This window comes from Netta rufina (genome assembly GCF_964035555.1).
Source record: "Netta rufina genome assembly, chromosome: 3".
NCBI lineage: Eukaryota > Metazoa > Chordata > Aves > Anseriformes > Anatidae > Netta > Netta rufina.
Genome location: NC_140125.1, coordinates 117,914,998 through 117,938,208, shown reverse-complemented (window position 1 = coordinate 117,938,208; position 23,211 = coordinate 117,914,998). Strand labels below are relative to the sequence as shown.

Here is a 23,211-nt window from a genome sequence, read left to right as displayed (position 1 = left end):
AATTTGTTCTGCTTTACTCACATTTGAGAAAGAAAACTTCCCAGAGGGAAAAAAAATCTTAGCGGAGGGATTCAAGATAGGGTGCAGAGATCTTCTAGAGATAAGACGTACTTTTTTACCTTACTGAAACATTTGTATATGGAATACTCATTATTTCCTACTAACTGAAATCACTGATTTGCACACCATAAATTCAAATCCCCTTTCCCTCTCTGGGGTCACTTCCACGGGTTAGTTTTCTTTACAAGTTAGTTGTTTTGTGTGGTTGCAGGAGGCTTTTTGCCTTCTGCAATAGCATTTTTCCTTTCAAGACCTTGACTTGAACATGATGCATTAAAGCAGATGGCTCCTGAACAGAAGGCTAAGCTGCCTTGGATCCCCTTGTGTTCACTGGGGGTAAGAGACTGCACTTAGGCACTTCCCATGGAGTAACTAATGTACAATGACTTGTGCCTTCACTTTCTTATTCACAAATGTAAGATGACCATTAGATTTTAAAGACCTAGCAGATGGGGAGAAAAAAAAAACACAAAACAGATCGTGTAAAGCTGAGCTCAGGGAGAGATGCTGTGTCTTTCATAGCTTGCCCTTCTTTCTAGCAGAAACACATTGATCATCTTTGATTTAAACTTAAACCACTCACTCCATATTTTGGTGCTTATCTTAATGAGGGAAACAATTGATGGGATGTAAAGGGCATGGGGAGATGGTCAATGACGGAGTGTAGCTAATATGTAGCTTGTGTTTCTTTGCAGAGAGGGAAGGTCTGTAGGTTACTACAAACACAAAGTCTGTATGATCAAATAGTTGTCTTTTAAACCTTTGAATATAACATTGAAACATGCCCTGCAACTCTGGCTCCAACTTCAACCAGGAGACTGGGTGGAGGGAGAGAAGCTAAAAACAAAAATTTGAATTCCTACCAAAGACAGGAGAAAGCCTGCAAACATTGGCAGGCTGAGAAACTTGGTCCCAGATCTGAGTTTTCACTGTGCTGCAGGCTGAGCAAGGCAGAGTCCTCCTTTTGGGTTCATCTTTGCTTTTCCTGCTTGTCTCATTCCCTTCCATCATGTGTCAGGGGTGTAGCAAAGTGATTTTAGCATTGAAGCAATCATGCCACCCCGCGTAACCGCTCCTGCTGGCAAAAGATTAACTGGCAATAATGCAAAATGTTAACAGCTGCGTGCAGCTCTCTAGGAGAATATGCAGTAGTTGGCTGCCACATTGGAAGCGTTTTGTTCCTGGTGTCAGTTTAAAGAGGATTTCCTTCATGGCACCTTTGGATATGAGCTGTTTCCATAGAGTTTTTGTGGACCTGTTTGATCACATAGCCCTTCCTGGTCTCAGTAAGATGCTCCTTGCTTTCTTGAGGGTGCTCTTCAAGAATACTTAGGTGGAACTGTTTTAAGGTGAAAACTGGTTTCACAAAAGGGAAGACATTTAGCAGGATTAGGTCATTTTTCAAGGATATTTCCTACTGAAGAAAATCAAAATGATTTACTTTGTCTTCTCTTTCAGATGATGTCAGATTTTTCTCCCCACTGTGAAAAAGAAAAAGTGTTTAATTGTAGTATTTTGCTTTCATTTGGACTTTCACAGTACCGTTTTTAATGCTATATCTGATTCATATCAACATTTCCACATTAGTGAAAGGTAGTGTTTTTACAGAGTAAAAATCAAAACCCTAAAACCCCAAAGTGATATTAATACAAAGGGCAAAAACAGTCTAATGATTCCAAAAGTAGAATTTCTGCAGAAGTTTTCTTCTGTGGAAGACAGGTGATCCCTGTCGTTTGAAGCTGCCTAGCGTGAACGCACACAAACACACAAAATACAACAGACTACTCTCACTGCAAAACCAGCTCGAAATGTTGTGCATATGCTTAGAGAGTATACCTTGGACTGGAATTAGGGGAGGGCAAAAGTAAGGTGATGACATTCAAGTGGAGAATGTGTGCTAGAGAACTCGTCTGAGGGCTCATGGTTCAGGTGGATGTTTTAAAGTAAATAAGAAACTGGAGGGAAGCAGCTCTTATTCTTCATTTTCTGATTCTCTCCACTTTATGGTCAATGACTGGACTAACCAGTGCTAGAGATCATGCAAGTGGCACGTTTTAAAAGAAAATGCTTTAACTTCTAGCTAGCCCTGAGGAGGTTGACAGTTGGACTCGAAGACAGGTCCCTTCCAACTGAACTACTGTTCTGTTCTGTTCTATTCTATTCTATTCTATTCTACCAAATCCAAGTTCATGTCATGACACAATTTCTCCTTGTCCTTAACTTAAGGATCCAGAGCTTTGAGGTCTATTAGACCAAAAGGGGCTGTAGAAACACAGACCAGGAAGGCAGGAAGGCTTTCTGGAAAAGGTATCCTATTATCCTATTACTTTTAACTTAAGGTAGTTTTTAAATTGATTTTATTTATTTATTTATTTTATTAACTGTGAACCAGCAGCATCAGAAAGTCTCTGTCCTGGATCTTAAAAAATTTTTAAAAATCTCTCTCTCTCTCTTTTTTTTTTTTTTTTTTTTTTAAGCAGCCATTTCCCATGGCTGTATTGCCATTTATCACTTTGACATTTGGAAATTTTTGGAATAGACAAGCTAAATTTGAATGGGCAGTTCAATCTGGATAAAGAAAAGTTAATAATAAGGGAATATGACAGTGGAGAGAAAGCTGGATTCCTTAGGCCATCTGACACCTGAAATACTGCAGTAAATTGTGTTGCTTTTTATTACCAGAGACTATATTGTGTTTTTGTTTTGTTTTGTTTTGTTTTCTGTTTTTGCCTTTTCTATTTTTTATTTTTTATCATCACTGTAATACATTGAATTACATTTTTGACTCTGTCTCTTGCAACATTCCTTTGTTTTGGGGAAATGTAAACTGCTTGTTTCTTTTTGCTTTGTTCATGGGAATTGAAAGATCTTATTCTCATTTACACTAAAGATTTACAATGTAGCTGCAACAGATCGACAGATTATCTGCAGAATAACTTGTATAGTAACGGTAAGTAGATTGTGTGTCTGAGCCCTGCAGTTCTTATAAATTCCTTTTGTGGTATAAAGAGATCTCATTACCTCGACTTTAAAGCTCCAGGAAACCGTCAAAAGGTGTAAAGAGCTTTATAGTCTGTCAACACTGCAAACCAAGTCTACGTTCATAACCTGAGTTAATTAATTTATGGTAAATAGGAGTGGAGAGATGTAGCAGGATTCTGGCCCTGTGTACTCAGAGAAGGGTTCAAAGCTTGCAGTCCCATGCAATGCATCTAGAAGAGGATGATTGTTTGAATCATTTAAACAGCTTCTGGGAGAAAGACCAATGGTCCTGTGGCAGGCTTAGGGATGGAGTCAGTCTTGTATTTAAAGTCATTTCAAGAGTCTGCTTTCTACCTACGCTGCTATTTGTAATCCAGACTCTCCAGCTCTGCATAATTCTGGTTGTTCCTCACACTGGTTGCTGTGAGGATTGGACAGGAGGTTCCCTGGGTATCTTATGCTAGGTGACAGCACCTTTTCCAAAAAATCTTAGACTGTAGACAGACTTTCTTGTAACCCTAGGGATAAGTATGCTCAGACATACCTTGCTGTGTTTGTGAAGATTTGATGGGATTTTGAGACATTTCTGTACAGCCCAAATTCTTATCTCTGTTTGAAGCTCTTAGAAGTAAGAAAAATCAGTTAGTGATGTCATATGGCATCCTACATGGATTTATACAATGTTTTATTGAGGGACTGTAAGAAATTAAATTGATAGCATTTTTCTTTTTCTATACTCGACATAGAAAAGACAGCATCATTACACACAACAGAATTACCTTGTTCTTATTCTTAATAATGATACTGAGCCTATACTTGACTGCATGTCCACATTATGCTTCTGACAGGAAGCATTAACTGGAGTCCTGGAGCCACAATGTTCTTTATGCTACAAATTGTGATTAATTTTGACTTTGGAATTTGTTTTCAAGTCACTCTCGTTTTTGGGTTGCCATTTGATAACTTGGTTCTGCTCAGCATTTAAGTGTGTTTCCATCAAGTCACTTGGTAAAATGTTCGTTTCCTCCTTTGCCTGCAATAGCATTTTGTTTCTAAAGGGTCTGTCCTGTCCCCTTAGCATGAAGGCTGTCCTCCTTTAGATCTCAAGATGTGTTTTCTTCCAATCTGAGCTCAGTTAATTATTAAAAATGAGTTCAATAATTAAGGAGTGATACAGATTCATCTATTTTTCAGCACTTTTGAGTGTTTCTGCTTGCAGTGTTTTTGGAGGGAAGAAATTACTTAAATATGCCATGACTGTTGGTCTTTTAAACCTTCCACCCTGAAACAAGTCATTTATTTACCTGTTGCACAACCCAGTTCCAGTCACTGAGGGTCATTTTCTTTACCTGCAAGTTGTTTTTTTTTTTTTTTTTTTTTTTTTTTTTTTTTGTTTTTTTCTTGAAATCAAGTTTATTTTCAAAGGGAAACAAGACAGAAGGTTCTGGGCCTCCAAAGGGTGACCCTACCCTGCAGGCTGAATTCAGTGAAAGGGGTTATCATTCTGGGGATCCTCTTTTAGCTATACATGATCTTTGTAGAGAGAGTCCATTGGTTGTTTGAAGGAGAAAAGCTGCTGAAGACCTCTGGGAATCAAGGGTTGACTCCAGGATGGAGATCATGCCCTCCTGAGATGTTCATCAGCACATTTCTCCTGCCTGTGTAGAAGGTGGATGCAGAACCACCTCCAACCAGTGGTGAACCCTAACCAGTCAGCCCACCTCTTGTAGGTGAACAGGAGCCTGGCAACTTCTTCAAGAAGCAGGAGCAATTTGATTTGGCTGTCTGCTGTGACTGGTGACTGCTGTGTGATTTCCAGATCCTTGTGGATTTGGTAGCTATGGAAGGTTTGGAGATCCAGACATAAAGGGAACAATCCTGCTCCCACCAGAGATGAATTAGAAGAGCTCCTGAGTGAAACAGAACAAGATGTTGGCTGACCTGTGGAGTTTCTTTAGTCGCTATTCAGACTTAAATAGATTCCTAAATTCCCCGATTCATTTAAAGAGTGCATGTTGGTACTTGCTGAGACCCAGCATAGAACCTGCATCAGACCTATCTATGTCTTTCTGGAACAGCAGCTAGAGGATAATCAGACATACAAACTGCCATTAAAAAAAATAAAATACAAACATATATATTTTTTCCTAATAAAATGTACTATAAGTGTTGAAAAATGGAAGTAAGAAATCTTACATATAAAGACAAAAATACCTCATCCCAGCAAAACAGCTGGGAAAAAAGGTAAAACTGGAATGGGAGACAGAGAAGGAGGCTGAGAGCTCAATAAGAGGTAAATGTAAATAAAAAGGGGGGGGGGGGGAGGTCAGGAGGAGAAGTTTTAATACCTTTAATACTCTTCTTTTAGAATAGGAATACTTGGAAATATTTTCCATAACAAATTTTGTTTCTGAACCTGGAAGTGGAAAAAAGCCTTAACCAGGCCTGTTCCAGTAGAGCTTATTTTGAATGCGAAACGGTGATTTGCACCTCTTAATGATAAGAGTTGTTGCCCAGCAGTGTTTTTGTAATGATTGCTGTAGTATGTATGTGACAGATGTACACAATGGGAGGCAGTTGTGTGCCTGGACACAGATGCACACAAACACACACACTAACGCATGCACATGAATTGGTATTACGAGCAAAATGTCCAGCACTGGAGAAAAACTCTATGCTGCTCAACATGCAGATGGCTGCTGTCAGTTGTTCGTTTTTATGGGAGTCCTAAAAATTCATGAGGTTCACTCAATGAAAGAAGGTAAATGAATAATGATGATGAGATTGCTGCTAGTAAAAGAATGCATGTAGGCAGATATCAAGAGGATTTTTTTTTTTTTTTGAGTCAGCTGTGGTTGTTGAAGAGGGAGACATACAAGGTGTCATTCTTTGTGCAGAGGGGACAAAATGTGCTACCATTTGGTTCTTAGCAAGTTGCATTCCCTTTGTACTGGCATAAAGTTGCAGGATGCTGATGGAAAGGGATTCCTCCAACAGTGTGCAGCTCTCCTTGAATTAATGACTGCTCTCTACTGCCCTCTCTTGCTTCCCCTCAAGGAATTGTTAGGACTTTCTGAGAAGGATGGGAAGTCCACCTCTGTGTTCTCTCTGATATTCCTTTCTGTCTTAGATGATGATTGCATATAAGCATGGTTTTATTATTAAAAATATACTAAATACTTGATATTTCAGTATTATTGATTTGTAGGCCTCTTCTAAGGAAAGTCTTCATTTAATACATGAACAGTGCTTACCATCCCAGGATGTTCAATGGGAGGAAGATGAGATGAAGCTGTCAGTACTTTCCTTAAGACAACCAGAAAGGGTCATCAAGAAGGCTCTCTCACTACTTCAAATGTCCTATCTCTTCCCTTTGCACCAGTATCCTCCCACTCTTTGTATCACATCAGCTCTGAACTGGAAGGAGATGAGCACCTTGAAAGTGTGATTCATTCCTGCTACTTCTGCCACCCACACTGGGGTGGGCTGAATGCATTTCTGGAGCAGTCTGTATCTCTGTGTGCTCCCATAAATGTTCCCTGTATTGATTCCTCTCTTCTTGGTGCAAACACTGAGCCAGCTGAAACACAACAAATGATTCTTCTGCTTGCAACATTGCCTATAGCCTTGCCTACACAGTAAGTAATTCTGGCCCAAATTTTCATATGCCAAAAATCAGAATCTGCATCTTGGGATGCTTCAGGGAATGCACCACCCTTCTCTACACAAGGAAACCTGGATGTACAGATAGGAAAGGTCTACGAATGGAGTGTATTATATGACCTACTGGATTATAGCTTCTGTTTTAGTTTAATTTGAAGGAAAACCATATCATGCATTCCAGAACAATTCTATGATATGAACTAAAGCACATTAGGTGAGGGATGTCTCAAGGATTTGCTAAGCTCTAAGTGAAGAAATTTCAATTCTGCTTTAAGAAAAAGAAAAGTTAATCAACCAGAGGTATCTCAGCTGGATTTAGATGTTCATCATCTCATCTACACACAGAGCAGGTGTTCAAAAATGCTTCAGGATGACAGAGTATCAAGACTCGATTCTTTCTTCTCTCATTCTGCTGTGAATTCATTGACTTGGGGGTGCTACTCCTTATCTTCACCTTCATTAAGGAAAGAAGAATTGGGACACTAGAGTATAAGCAACCAGAAAGTGAAACAGGAAATAGAGAGAGAAGCTTGCTTAAAATAATTTGAAAATGATTTATTGGACGCAACCTCTACCCTCAGTGATTTCTGGTGTTATTACTTTTCTACAGTACAACTGAGGAGGACAGTAACTTGCTGTGGGCTAAAGGTAAATTATGATCTATTGCAAAGGAGGGAAGGAAAAATATACTAAAAGAAGGTGTGTGAGGCACATGCTCCCTCCCCTGATGGTGTTCAGTGTGTCGGATCTTTCTGGAACAATCTGTTCCAAAGCCTGTTAGGCAAAAGGGGATGTCAAGAGTTAAAGCAAGCTTCATGAAGCAAAGAAGGGAGAGTGAAATGTCATGAAGTTTGCTGGGACTGGGGCTCATTGCACGCAGCCTTGGTAGTATGTCCAACAAGCAGGAGGATATTTGGGAATATGCAGCTGTAACCTTGCTAATGCCTTGCAGTGGTGGCTGATGTAGGGGGATCTTCTTTACCCTGCTGTCATCCCAACAGATGTATTCACATGTATTGTGAATACATGAAAATCATGTATTCACACTGGTTGCTTTGTATTTAAAAAGGCATGAAGTCCAACAGTTTTTGTGCTAGGTATTATCATTCCTTTCCTTGGAACCTCTAGATTTTGTTCTTCCTTACCCAGATGCAACTGAGGCAGACACCTTGAGAAACACCACCCATGGAGGAGGATTTTTCTGTGAAAGTCTTTGTGTTTTCAGCTCTGGAAACAGGCTGAGATACACTTCTAGGCATCTGCAGAATCCTGTTTCCACCATCGCATAATTTCATGCTGACCCAATCATATGTCCAGTCTCTACCATACAAATCAAGCAGTAAAGAAGGACAATCAACTTTTTTCCTTTTTTTTTTTTTTTTTTGTCAACTCTTTGAAAAGAGGCTGGTTGCATGCTAGACATTTTAGTCTTGTGTTTGATTTTGCATCTAATTTGTTTAATTGCATGACCTGGTAAGTCACTTAAGCTAAGATCTCAAAGAATGACCCCTTGGTTTGGAGGCAGTGTGAAAATGACCTGGTGTTACTAAAGTTTTTTAAAAGTATTGATGATTTTCTGTCCCTATGTCATTAAAAAGTTACTAATAGAAGCGTATATTTTTCTGAATGCAAGTTTCTTGTAGGCCTAGATTCATTGTGTCTCATTTTGGATATTTGATTGGGGAATATGATAATTAAAAGTACTTTTTTTGTACTCAGTGAAGGATAATGGTCCCTGCAGAGAGTGTTTTTCTCTGTTGGTTATAAAGATGCTTAGGAAGAAGGTGTTTCTCACACAGGGAAGTCAGTCTGGGGGAATGAAACCAAACCTCAGCCCCCACTACCTTTTGAATGAACTCCTTTCTAGAATATTTTTCAGCTGTTTGGGAACAATAAAGACAGAAGAAATGAAATGAAGATGTTAAGTGCAACTTCTGATCCAAACAGATGTGTATAAATCACCTTTTGTAGGAGCAATCCCTTCTCTCCTACACATTATTGAAGAGAAATGAATGACTATGAGATGATTGAAGTGAGGCAGTGTTTTCTGCTTGTTTTCTGCTCTTTTTTTGGTGTCTGTTGACTTTTTTTTAACTTTTTTTTTTTTTTTTCCTTTCAGGCTGGATGCCCAAAGTAGCTTTCACACAGTTGAAATCATCAGCTCTTGCTAACGACACGCGATTAGTACTCCAGGAACATGTTGACTGGCATCCTGGTGATGAAATCATTGTAGGAAGGACGGGCCTTGGAGATGTACAGCAGCAAGAAGAAATGGCCATTATTGAATCTGTAAACAACACTGTGATCTACCTCAGATCACCCCTCAGGTATCCTTTCCAGGGCCCAGGGGATTTCTATAGCAGAGAGCGAAAACAGGAGAAAATTTGGTCGAGATGAGGATTTGCAGTTTCCTGTGGGATATAATAGCTATATAAATCCTTTTAAAAAAGGTGGTCAGAGATATTTTGGTTTCTCTCTCCCCCTAAAGCTAGTGGGTGTTCAATCCTGAATGCCTCTGACTGTGTTTAAATCCTGTATTATAACCATGAACTCAGAAACCTTTGAAGCAGAAAACACTGATGGCCAGTCGAGGCCTTAGTGTGGGGTTGACTAAGAATTTTTCCTGTAAAGTTATTTTCTTGAGTAAGTGCATTTTTTCCCAAAAGTGTCTGATTCTGTTAAAAATAATTAAAAAAAAAAAAAAAAAGCCTTCTCTCTTTACTGAATTGTTTAAGTTAATTAACAAAACATTCAAAATGAATTACTTCAGTATGGAAATACTGCTTTGGGTTTCCACTGAACATTATCTTGGCTGTTTGTGCTCTCTGTTTTCTGTGCGTGGAGACTTTAGCCAAACTATACTTCACAGAATCACAGAATTTCTAGATTGGAAGAGACCTCAAGATCATCGAGTCCAACCTCTGACCTAACGCTAACAGTCCCCACTAAACCATATCCCTAAGCTCTACATCTAAACGTCTTTTAAAGACTTCCAGGGATGGTGACTCCACCACTTCCCTGGGCAGCCTGTTCCAATGTCTAACAACCCTTTTGGTAAAGAAGTTCTTCCTAACATCTAACCTAAACCTCCCCTGGCTCAACTTAAGCCCATTCCCCCTCGTCCTGTCACCAGGCACGTGGGAGAACAGACCAACCCCCACCTCGCTACAGCCTCCTTTAAGGTACCTATAGAGAGCAATAAGGTCACCCCTGAGCCTCCTCTTCTCCAGGCTGAACAAGCCCAGCTCCCTCAGCCGCTCCTCGTAGGACTTGTTCTCCAGGCCCCTCACCAGCTTCGTCGCCCTTCTCTGTACTTCTTACATCATAACCAGTGCTGAAGCATCTTCTCTGTTTGGGAGGCAGCCTAACTCTGATACTCGTGAAAGCCAATAGTACAATTTCTTGCTAGAAATATGTGGGGCTTGATGAAGAAAATACTTATGTTTGTCGCCACAGTGTTTTTTGGGAAGACGAAGGAAATTCAAACACTGAAATATTTTGGTGTAAACGTACATAATCTAAGGAGAATTTGTGAACATGATAGACAAGATGAAAATAACATCAGCAAAGGAAAAAAATATATAGTCCATATACATAGATGCATTAGATAAGCCACTGTCAACTGTGAGAAGATGACTGATACTAGCTCCGAATTTGGATGGCTGGGTTCATACTTTAGCTTACAGTAAACATCATTCCTGCTCTCCGTTAGCTGCAGATGCTTTTGTGCCTTCTTTCTGTCTTTCTCTAGGTACTCCCACAACGTTGGAGAGGAAAGGGTGAATGGGCAGAGCCTGCCTTTGACTGCTGTGGTGGCACTGATTAGCAGAAGGGTTGTTGTTCAAGGGAATGTTACAAGGGAGAGGAGGGCCCACCTCAGAGAGTGTGCAAAAGCAGGTGTTGCAAGAGGTGAGGAGGTCTTTTGTAACAGAAGCATACTGGGGAGTAAAACTGCTTTGTTAAAACCACATCGTGGTATCACTGTGTATTAGAAATATTTCTTAATAGGGTAACTTTGAGACGTACCAGTGCCAGGAAATCAATTTTATCTTTCCAAACATTATTTGACATTGAAGTATGAAGTCTTGGGAGTTGAAGTGCATTTCATTGTAATATCTCAGATGTAATATTTTCACATTGTTGTTTCAAGCCACCTTGGGAAAGACCCCTTAGTTTTGCCTGAGCCTAAGGGTGTAGAAAAGAAAGTATCTTCTGAACACATATTTCAGTGTACATAATATATTAAATTTTTAATTGTGTTTACTATTTAGTCACTTTAAGAAGAAGGAAAAACAAAGCAGCCTGATGCTTGTTGTACTCATTGGTATAAAATATTAAGATGTAGTTTAGTGCTTAGGGATACCAAAAAACAAAACCAGGTGATGATTTCTTGTAGCATTTAGTAGCAGTGGTGAAACAATTGGTATCTCAATTCTCCTTTGGTTTTACATTTGTGAAACACAATGAAGTTTGACGAATGGCTTCCTGATTTACACCAGCAGGTGAGGAAATGGAGTCAGACACAGTGATTATAATTTAAGGAGAGTTAGGTTATCTGGCAACCCAGGTATAAGTCTTCCTTTAAAAATAAAATGCCTTGGGCATTCAGACTGTGACACAAGACTTCATTTGATATCCAGCAGCCAACTGCTTATATTACTCATGGATTTATGGTCCATTTTGTGTGGAACTCATAAATATAGTCTCTGAAATGTGCTAACTGTTTGAGCTGTTTGAGGTTTTTATTTGCATTAATGTATAGGAGGATTTCTCAGTGGAGTCACCAGAAGATGAGGAGGCAGTGATTTTATTTTTTATTTTTATTTTTTAGTGGTTAATTTACTTTCTTTAAAAGAAAAAAATGAGTATTACTGACTGTAAGCAGACCCAAGTTATATTTTCAAGTCTGAATCCCCTTGTACCAAAATGTCCTAAGCACAGACCTGTGAAAGGACACATTTGATGAATGTTGATTCATTCTCAGCCCTATGGTTTCCTCTCCTTGCCTTCAGACTGTGGGAAGTAATGTTTCCTCACCCATCTGCAGGGACAGTCAAGAGAGAGAGAGTTTTAAAGAAATTTCAAAATGTTCTCATTTCAGCTTAGTTCAGTATAGCCGTGCCCAATCCTCTTTTCAAGAACCTCACCCAAGGTAAATCAATGTCAAATACATCATCCCTGTGCATAGGCCTATTTAAAATTGAACACAAGGACCTTTCCAAAGCATATAACTGCCACAGCTTCCTGCTGGTTTTAATAAAAAAAAATATCAAAAAAGTCCACACTCTAAGGGAAGAAATTGTGAAAGTACTCAGGAGGAGTATCAAACCTGCTCGCCTGTGGCAGATTGTCTTTGGGCATGTGTTTAAGGTTGCTGCTGGAGACAGGAGTTCACTGAGTTGGTGTGGTGGGTCTCATGACGTGGCTTGAAGGTCATGGTCACCACAAAGATGTCATGCTGATACCTCCTGCCGCCTTGTATTCCAGGTGACTGCAGCTGTCTGTACAAGCGAAGTGAGAGGCAGCTGGGGTCCCGGGACCTGGGGGCCATTGTCATTGTGGAAGCTTTCCAGGGAGAGTCAAGTCGGCTGCAGGTGGAGGGGGTCCAATTCCACCACATGGGACAAACGTTTGGGCAGCACCACAGTGCTCTGACAGTTGCTGGTGGTGCACAGATGGCAGGTGAGGCAGCTGCTCTGGAGACGGGCCCAAATGAGCTCACATTATCTACCTTTTCCTGCCCAAAGATGGGTCTGCACAGCATGACCCAAAACCAGACCCTATGTCTGAGAGAGTTGTCGAAATGCTTCTTGAACTCTGCCGGGCTTGGTGCTGTGACCACGTCCCTGGGGAGCCTGTCCCTCACACCCAGCCTGACCCTGCCCTGTCCCAGCTCCATGCCGTTCCCTCGGGTCCTGTCACTGTCCCCAGAGAGCAGAGCTCAGCGCCTGCCCCTCCGCTCCCCTCGTGAGGGAGCTGCAGGCCACCATGAGGCCTCCCCTCCATCTCCTTTTCTCTAGTCAGTGTGCCACTTCCAACTCTGGAATTGAAAGCCCTAATATACCACAATGAAGCCCAAAGCTGTCTCAGGGATGTTCAGGAGCATAAGCCAAAATGTAATTATATGACCTGAAAGTTAAGGAATGTACTTAATTGTTTTGACTGGTTCTTAGGTAAGCACAAAATTCATCTCTGTGGAAGTGGCAATGAGGTCTCTGAAGACTGGTGGTGATGGGAGCAAGTTAGGTCAGCTCAAATGTTTTAAGGGTTCTAGATTGGACTTTCCCCTTCAGTTAACCCACAACTTTGCCTTCCCTATGCCTGATTCATCACTGTGTGAGGATCTAGGCTTCCTGGTGGCCAAAAGCAGCCCTGGAGATGATCCTGGAATCCAGTGGGCAGGTCACCATGCCTGGCTAGACAAGTTTTACAAGATACCTGATCTGTACTCGCTGCCCTTCTGAGATGTTCCTCATTTCCTTCAGGCCCAACTCAGTCAATTCAATCACCCAATTTCCTGAGCTCATAACATAGCTCACTCATAGGATACTGCTGTATCCTTTCACTTGAATCTCTTCCTGCCTCATAATAATGGATGCCTCAAATAACCCATTTCTACACTCAGGGCCCCTCTTCTCCGCTGTGGTCATCTCAGCGATGCCTACCTGTTGGCAAAGACCTGCAAAGATGAGCAAGGGTGGCCAGTTACAACTGGTCAGTCTTATGGCAGTGAAAAGCATTAACTGCACAGCATCAAAGGATGAGGAGCTAATAGAAAATTCTCCCACCCTTCAAAATGCAATATGCTTTTTGCTCACAGTACTATTTTCTTTCCAGACTCTTACATACATGGCTGCTCTGTTTTGGACTCCTTTGGCCAAGGACTCCATCTGGCCGGGATCTCAAACCTCAGTGTGGACAGTAATGTCTTCTATAACATTTCAGGCCATGGGCTTCTACTGGGTAAGTGCGGCAGGAAAATATCTATCCAACATGTAACAGCAACATGTGCTGATGATCATTTGCATGAAAATGTCTTTGGAGAAAAGGATCCTTAACTGCACCCTGATGACTTTAATCACATCTTCCACATTTCCTGGTATAAGGGAATCTGGAATAAAGCTCTCAGTATTCCTCATGCAACTCCTATCAGTTATTTCTGTTTGTCCATACATATACTCTCTATTTCTTCAGGTCAGTCTTCACTTGGATCTTTTTTTTTTCTTTTTTCTTTTTTTTTTTTTTTCCCTCACAGTGTACAACTAGAAGGATATTTGTTTTTAGGGAATTGATTTATCTCTCTGTAGAAGAGCAACATTATGCAATATTTAAGACCCCAGTTCAGTGAGGCATTTAAAAGCATACTTACCTTTAACTTCAGTCATTTGACATTGAAGATAATGGAGTGAAAGCATATGTTAAAAGTTAAGCAGAGGATTTAGCTCTTAAATAAATTGGAGCTTGGAGCAACAAAACTGTTAAACAACAAAATATTTCTCCTAACTAACCATCAGGAGACTGACTTGCAGCATCTTCTGCTGGGATCTCATGTTGCCTGAATACCTAAAGATAAAGCTTGATTTTTGTCTCCATCAGAGGTAGGATAAGAAATGACCAATTTTAAGATAAACAGAGATAAAAAAAGCCTTCAGTTCCCCTCACACAGAGAGTCCCTATGCTAAGTTCTGTATATAAACATAATAGGATGTGATAAATTACAAATTAAACAGAGGAGACCAATAAGAGAAGAGCGACTGTACACATCTTGCAGATGAAGAGAGCTGGCCCAGAGAGATGCGATGACTTGCCAAAGGTGAGACACAGAGTCCTTATGGCTGTGGGGAAGCAGAACAAGATCTCCGTCCTGCTGGGACACCTTGGCTCACTTGTGCTAGGACATGCTTCTGGCTTAAAGGACTCTGGGCTGAGCTGAACATTTCCTTTGAAGTTTCAGCCTGAATACACCTTACCCCAAGATGTCTTTAATGGCTTCACTGTCAGCAGCTCCAGAGGGTCTGATGGATGAATTTATATATCATTTTGTTGCCTGTGAAGGAATATTTATTATAGCTGGCTGTTTGCAGCTCCAGAATCCCTCAGTGATTTCATCTAAAACCCGTATTTTCAGGGGTTTTGCAAGACAGTCATAAAAAGTCGCTCTGGGCTTAGAATTAATTGACATACCAGGTCTCAGCTTGGAAGCCAAGATTCTTTTTGCCATCTCACAAACCCATATGGCTGTCAAAAGGACTGCTTTAGGACCCTGCTTATGCTCTGGTAGTGGCATTATTTGTAGTAAATATAACCTGGAAAGGAAATATTTCCTAAATGGATACTATTCCAAAAATGGAGAAAGGCTCAAAAAACTGTGAGGAAAGCTAAAAGTAATTACTCTTCTCTTCAAAACAAGAGCTCATATGTTTTGCTACAGTTTATATTTAGGGAATTAATGACTGGGGAAGGGATCTGTATCTGGGATAGTACCAGAGCAGGTATAGTTGAAGATAATTTCTTTTTGATAAAACAAAACTAAGTAGATTTTATTTGCTCCTGGTGTGGGCCAAACAGAGATGATTCACTTTGTATTCTGCTTTCACACCAACAGAGTAGGGGGACATGTGCTGATGTGTCATTTTTTGGAGTTGACCTGTGCATAGGTCTGTCCACTATTTGTCACTGGGTGGTACATTTCTTCATGGTGTAGTGTAAAAGGATATATATATATTGATATATGTTTATGTATATTTATGTATATGTATTTCTTCCCAATTCAGTACTGTTCTGGAGTACCCCATGTCTCTGAGTTGTGTGATCAATTGAGTGATTTTCCTTTCTCTTCTCATGTTTCACATTTAGGAATGGGGAACTTCCACTTTTATGCAGGGTTGTGACAGTTTTAGACTTTTTCTTATATATAAGTGGGGCAGTGTATGGAGATGTGGGAGATACAATTTTGCCTGTGTACCCATAGGTGGAATCACTTAGAAGCTCTTCATTTTTTCTTTTTTTTTTTTTTTTTCTTATTTTCTCTCCCAGATGTAAAATGTGCTTTATAATAGTTCCTTTATTAATTACTCCATAAACTTAGGGCAAAATATGTCTGCAGTTATATTCCTTTATAACTCTTCATACTGGGTTTTCTGCATATTGAATTGTGGAATTGTGGTCTCTGTTGCCCTTTGCAGAATATGTATTGTAGTATTTTTTTGCCTGACTGTATTTGTTTGATTAGAGTGTAGGCTCTTTGTGGCTGAAACTATTTTTTATCATATTTACAGTGCTGGTCTAATCTTGGTCACATCATTGACACAAATCATGGATACAGTTCACACCAATGTCGGCAGTTGGACTAGATGATCTTTGAAGATCCGTTACAACTGAACAATTCTATTATATCTTTGCTGTGGCCTTCTGACCTTTCTGAAGCACACAGCCTTCCCCTTCCCATGCTATGCATCGCTGTGATCAACCATGGCAGTCTTTGACCATGTCACAGCCTTCTCTGTTAACACAGATTTCTAAGTGCTTTTCAGACAGTGACTTACCAAAGGACAGTCACACAAATCTAATTCCCAGGTCCACCATGCCAGCAAAGCAGGCACTGCAAAAACAAGAAAGTTCTGTGATGTGCACAGTAGAGTGTGTCCAGGTATATTTATATTTTTCCCTATTAATATCTTTCTTTATTATTAGTAATAATAATTATTTATTTGTTTGTTTATTTTTAAGGAGAAGGACTGGGAAAGGGGAACAGAATCAGAAACAACCTAGTGATTGGCCTTTCTGGAACAGATGGTTTATCCAACATTGAGACTCTGTCACCAGCAGGGATCTATGTCAGGGCTCCTTCCAACCACATTGAGGTAAGAAATTCAGGTATAAAACATAACATATGTTTTATACTTATAAACTTATCTTTATACTTATAAACTTTTATACTTTTAAACTTATCAGAAAAATAAGGAGCTTTACCTGGGAGATCACATACACAACATTTGCTTCTTGGCTGAGCTGTCAGACACTGTGCTTGTGATGGGATAAAAAAAAAAAAGTGCACATTACAAAATAGATAATATTCATTAGCAAATTTATAGTTACTAAAAATTATGCTGCACTTGAATGCAGTACAATATTGCAGTGAAATTCTTCTTACTCAGTGATGCCTAGACAAAATGGAAAAGGAAAGTTCAGGCTCAGCTTCACTAGATTTTTTTCTCCTTCTGTCATTCTAAATTTTTTTGAAAATCTCAATTTTAATGGACTGATGATAAACACAATAAATTTAAGCAATATCAAATGTACGTCCATCTGGATTTATAGTTAGAGCTAATGCACAGTCTCAGATTTGCATTCCAGGGTGAGAAGGAGAATGCTTTCCCCTTCCCGTGAAAATGACATTGATTTTAAAAGCAAGCAAGTTTCACTGTTCTAAAGAGTGACAAAACACTGAAAAATTAAAAAGCTTAATGACTCACAACTCTGCCTTCAAAAAGTTGAGCTCAGTGAACATCTTTTTGTTCGCTAATTCTGACATGCTTTATTTTAGTTCATACATAGATTTTTGTTCTTATTCAAGTCACTTACATCTCAAAATAGTCACTTTTAAGTGCTTTATGAAACAAATAAACAACAAAAAAAAACCCTACATGTCTTTCAGTGATTTCAAAACACTTTTCCTTCTCAACTATTTTAAGCCTGGAATTTCATTGTAACTGACCTTTCTTACCACAGTTTCAGTTGTGACAAATGCACATTTTCATTAAAAAAAATAATTCTGACCTGTTCTATTGCTAACCCACAGAAACCAAAGCAATTACTAAGTGCCCGTGAAGACCCAATTGCCCCCTGGGCTTCTGTTTCAGGAGGAAAAAATTGCACCTAAATTTGAAGGTGAAAAAGAGAACAACACATTTCCTATGGTAGTCTGAAGCCAATAGTACTTAGGAAGAAGGAGAGGACTTTCCTGCACTTCCCTCAAGGGTGTATTTATCATTTTTAAGACTATCAAATATGGTTAAAAATACAACAACGAGGCAGAATCACATGAATTTCAGCTCCATTAAACACAGTTTTGTACTATCATGCACTGACTTACCCTGGAGCTGTCTGCTGGATTGCCAGTGGCTCAGCTTTTGCAAAGGGTTGCTGCAATTATCTCTATGGGTACGTGTGAACTGACTGTGGTGGGTTTTCAGAACATTTGCGGAGCTCTCTCAGTTCATGTGTCTTTGTAGATACGCCCAAAGCTGCATCTGTGGCTGTGCAGCCAAATATCAGGGTTAAGCCTGCTCTCCAAAGCTGTCTTACTCAAGGCAGAATAGCAGATGGCCCTTGAAGGGTTGCTGATATACCTCAGTGTCGGCAGTTTCTTGGAGTGGGCTATCTGAGGCACTGCAGTAGCGAGAGAGTTGGCTCTAAGGAAAATACAAAGAAGTTACCCAGCTAAAAAAATGTTATTAGGAGTACTTACTGTTCTACAATAAGTATCGTGTTCAGTAGAAGACATGGAAGGATGCGGATATTAAGAGAAAAAGCTACACCTTTTTCCAATCAGAGCCCCCATGTCCTGTGGACTTTTTCTTAGTATGATGTTAATCACTAAATCAAGGGATGCTGGTCCAGCACTAGGACTATGGTGTTACACAGTTAGGCACCGTTTATCTGGTAAAACAACTCACTAACTACTGCATACTGCTTTTTAGGTGGTTATAATCTTAACTGAACAGGGAGGTTCAAAGACTAATAATGGGCAAGATTCATTTTTCCACTGCCTAGCTTCCAAGCCATGACATAGAATAGAAATTTGCCCTCTAGATTTTAGTGTTATGTTTTTTGTTTATTTGATTGATTGGCTGTTTGTTTGTTTTCTCCAGATTTTCATCTTTCAATCATTGGTTTTAAATTTACAGGCTGCAGTCTTTAAAGCAAAGATTACAGCTAAGGTAGACAGAGCGCTTTAGGTCCAGACCGTGTTACAGTTTCTGTACTTGATGGGTTAAACTTTTCACACTGAGTCCTGCAACAAGATTTTCATATCTGCTCAATTTACTTGGGAGCCTAAATTTGCATCGGTGACTGAAGAGCTTAAATTTCCTTGAAAATCAGTGGTCTCCTAAACGGTGTTGAAATTGGGACACAGCAGTCACTCAAACCTGAGCCTACAAAGACATTCAGAGACCCAATTCCCACAGGTTTCCATTTGACTTAAGCTCTTAAGTGCATTTGTGAATCAAGCTGTTAGATAAAATTTTATACAGTAGAAGTGCAAAATGGTTATGACAAAGTTAGCGCTTTTTTTTTTTTTTTTTTAATAAAGTATGGAAGTCCTGGTTTAGTGACATAAGACAATTTCATTAGCAGGCTGGTTTCTTGTCTGGTATCAGCAAGTGGAACAGAAGATGCCTCTCTTTGCTACTGGCTGTTTTGTCACTGAAGTAAATGCCATGTGTCCCTCGTTCTATTCTTGTGTGCAGGCAAAAACCAACCAAACCAAACAACAACAAAAACACCAGAAAAATCAACAACTTCTCTCGTTTATCTTAGGCCCAGTATGTCTTAGGCTTTTTTTATAGTAACTTCCTATTCATAAACATTCAATGCCCTTAAATCTCAGCACCAGCATGCAGTGCTCTTACATAACAACATACAAATTAGGTTTTAAGAAATTCAGCCAGCAGGCTCTCTTTCCTTTCTTGCAATGATGTTGAAGACTGGGCAACAGTTTAACAAGAATGAGCAGGGCGGAGATCAACCCATGCTTCCATGTCAGAGGAGTGACTGATGGCCATGCTGTTGATAAGTGATTTTGTTCCCCAGCACCACCCAACTCAGCCATTCTCCACAATACCAAAGAGGTGAGGCTGCATCTGTTTGGCATTGTTTGTTTCCCATCATTTCATTCCTACTGAGATCTTTTCTAAAACCTTTTGCAAATTGTGTACATGTTGAAGTGAGCCCACTGGGGATACTCCTTGCATCCTACCAGGCTCTGAAACTGGGGGAACAGTGCTGGACGTACTCTCCAGAGCTTTAATGTCATCTATAAGGTCAACACTTTGAGCCCCAATCATTTAAAACAAATTCATGAAATATTTACATTTGCGGGGTTGTACAGTTAAGAGACACTTTAAACGTCAGCCACTTATTTTACTGACTTGCGATGCATACCTCCAGGTATTTGGCATGCTCGAGGAGGTAATTTCTCTCTGGAATTTTGGTTGCACGGACATTCATAATATACTGACTTCCACAAAGAATTGATTTCCACACAAAATTCCCTCCTTGCCTAAAACCCCTGCCCTCCAGCCACTAGCTGGCTGAATAAATATGCAGTTTTTCCTTATGAATCATCTGCAGAATGCATGATTGGAGTCACAAGTAAAAGATCCTGGAAATAATGTGACAGGACTGCAGAAGCATTTTGTTAAAGAAAAAGGTTCTCTGGCTGCACTTTTGGAAAAAAGCAGCAGCTTTACCAGGGGATGGAGAGAGCAGTGCTTTGGTTATTGATATCTCTCTGTTGCTTGACAGATGTCAGAGATCATGACTGCAGGGAACATGCTTGGAAGGGTCAGGAGAAAGTAATTGGAATATGCAGGCTTTCACCTCTGGGTCACCAGGTTCAGCTTTGATTTGGACCGTCAGGGACCAAAAAGCCATTAGTGTTTTAACACTGTCCGGTGACCTAGGAATGGTAGTCGCTGGATGTCAGTCCCGATCTTAGCAACCTCTTCTTATAGCTGCAAGAAAGCTCATCTTAGACTCCCTTTAGAGAACTAGGTACCTCCAGAGAGCAATTAATCTTATCTAAGTCTAGACAGGATGAATTGCCCTCTGGACATGCCTACACCTTACTTTTTTTCCTGGAAAGGGAGCCTAAGTTTAGCAGCCTGGACTTCAGCATCAAAATTTTACACATCTAAGACAGTTGAGGGGGATCATGGTCAGATGCATGCATGAAAGCATCCCTGTATAGACAACATCCAAATACAAGTCAGTTTGCCTACTGTCCAAAATAAGCAGGTAAGAGCAGGTATTTGCCCTGGAGTAGAAAATCTCCTAGACCACTGTAAAACCTACAGCACAACCCACTTGCTACAGACTCTGCAAGAACTAAACTCCTAATTATAAGCCTTATGTTCACTTCATTTTTCTTTGCAAAGAAAGCAACTCTAGAATTTCTTCATTAAGAGGTTTTAATTCACAGTGAATTAATCTCCCCATGGCTAATCACTTAACCTGTAAAAAAGAATAAAACCCAAGTGTTTTATCACAGATCTGAATAAGTTTAATTGTTCAGACACTAACATAGCATGAAGATGTATTTCTTTGCTTTGTCTTTACTTTTCAGGGTGTCACTTTTTCAATGCCAATGTTTCTTTTTCCTGTATTGACATGAGAAATACGCAGACTGAGAAGTAAATCAGGGAAAATATAGTTTGCCGTCAATACCATTTTTCTGTTAGGAGTTCCTATTGCTAGGCCAGCCCTTGCTGTCTGGTTTGAGAGCAGGTTTTTGTCAGCCTGGCCCAAGGACGGAGCAAGAACAGGATGAGAGCATAGATACAGAAACAAGGTACCAGCTTCTGTCAGCCTGACTTATCAGAATTTGCATTTTGCATTTTTCTTCTGAAACTTATGTTAATTTTCAGAAATCTGTGGTAATCTTTTTCACAACTGTATATGTTTCTCTGCAGGGTAACACTGTGTGTGCTGCTGGGTATGGGTATTTATTTCATCTGTCCCCTGAGGGACCATCCAAAATGCCTCTCCTATCCTTCAGTGAGAACGTCGCCCATTCCTGCACAAGGTACTTGGGGACCTTTGGTTGAAAAGACTTTCCTGCTGCGCATAGTACTGCTAATTATAACTGCAGTGGAGAGCAGAAAAGGCTTTTCCTCTCTTTTCAGGATTTTTTCTTCAATTTTGCATCTTTTAAAGGGTTTCTTTCTTGTTAAGCGGAGTTCTCAACAGCAGAGCAAAGTCAGTGATGGACAGCGATGTGGTTGGGGCTATTTTTCAAGGTCTGATTGTGAGTGGTTTCCTTAGTAGTTTCAATACAGTCCTTTTGTCTTCTTTAACAAGCCCAATTTGTTAACTTGCTGAGTTCTTCTGTGCTGATATAGTTTACAGTACTACATTTAACACATTTCCTCGTCAACCATTTAACAGCAAAGCACTGAAGCATGTACTCCTGTGTTGAATATAAAGCTCATTTTTAAGTATGCCAGGCATTTTGAGCAGAAGAGGACGGCATGCAAGAGAACAGATATTTAACATGTGTTACAGGCCAACATTAGATATATGACACTGGCATTTCTTACCTCCAGATGCTTTATAGAATAGCAGCACGATTAATCCATGTTAAGAGTTTAGCCTCTGATTAAGTAGGTTGAAATGGAAAATAAGCACTTTGCAGTCTAACAGGCTAAAAGGTGCTGTATGTACATGTATGCCCGATGTTACATGTAATGCTAGTTCTTGTAGTACCCAGCAACAGCTGTTCACTACAGCTTTTGCCTGTGCTTCCCTAAAACAGAAACCATGGTAAAGAATGTTATTGTCCTATAAATCAGTGGATGGAGTCACTTGTATTGGGGGAATCAGGCTAATAATCTGGATTTAAAATCTCTGAGAAGGTCAGACCAAGGACTGTATTCAGGAATACATACTTTTAGAGCATACTCAAAGTTGTTTGAATCCAAGATTGAGAAAGGACTAATCCATACAGATTCACTTAGGACTCACCTGAAGCCAACACTGGTTGAAAGCATGATGGGAATGCACTGCAGTAAGTGCCTGTCAGGGGTACAGCATGCTGGTTGTTCGCTCTGATGTGCCTTCTCCTAAATAGAAAACAAATATCGAGTAACATCTCCTTCATTATTAGATGCCTGAAATAAATACTGCTGTCCCCAAAGTTTTAGTCTTTGAATAAAGGGTAAAGTCTTGTGCAGAGAATTGTTATAAGATTTTGGATATCAATTGATGAGTAGGAAAATGTGGCCATGAACACATGCACTGTAAAGAAGCAGTGTCCTTTGCTTTCTTTCCTACACAGGCATGGATTGCTTGTGTACCCAGAATATTTGCCAGACAGCCCAAATGGCCCTGTTCAGTTCAACAGCTTCACAGCTTGGAGCAGCCAAGGTGGAGCCCAGGTATTTGTATCTTGACTGTCCTCTGTGGTGTTCAGGAAATGTTATTTGATCTCTAGATGTGTACCATATCTATAAAGACTTCCAGGCTGCAAATAGGCCACAATTGCTGTAAAACCTCTCATGCCTGTGTCTCCATGCCCCTCAGCTGGAGGTTTTGGTGATGAAGCCAGAAACACAATTTGTGAACAATCCTTATGCTTCAGTGCAGAACAAAAATTATCATCATGGATAGCTGAAGTGGACTCTCTAACCATCTGATGTATGTCTGTCACTATAATACAGACAAAACAATCCTCCCAGTGTATCTGAGGTATTTGTAAAGATTGCAGTTGGTGAAAGATCTGCT

At 40.0% G+C, this 23,211-nt stretch overlaps 1 protein-coding gene across 1 annotated transcript in view; it reads left to right on the top strand.

The window, feature by feature from the left end:
- The window catches only part of PKHD1 (PKHD1 ciliary IPT domain containing fibrocystin/polyductin), a gene marked incomplete at both ends in the record, with an annotated part of 259,585 nt that overhangs the window by 102,106 nt on the left and 134,268 nt on the right, over window positions 1-23,211 (top strand). Inside the window, 8 exon segments of the mRNA XM_084284494.1 lie at window positions 8,825-9,032; window positions 10,457-10,614; window positions 12,193-12,387; window positions 13,526-13,530; window positions 13,533-13,668; window positions 16,435-16,568; window positions 21,402-21,514; window positions 22,766-22,865. Of these exon segments, the coding sequence (XP_084140620.1) occupies window positions 8,825-9,032; window positions 10,457-10,614; window positions 12,193-12,387; window positions 13,526-13,530; window positions 13,533-13,668; window positions 16,435-16,568; window positions 21,402-21,514; window positions 22,766-22,865 (1,049 nt within the window).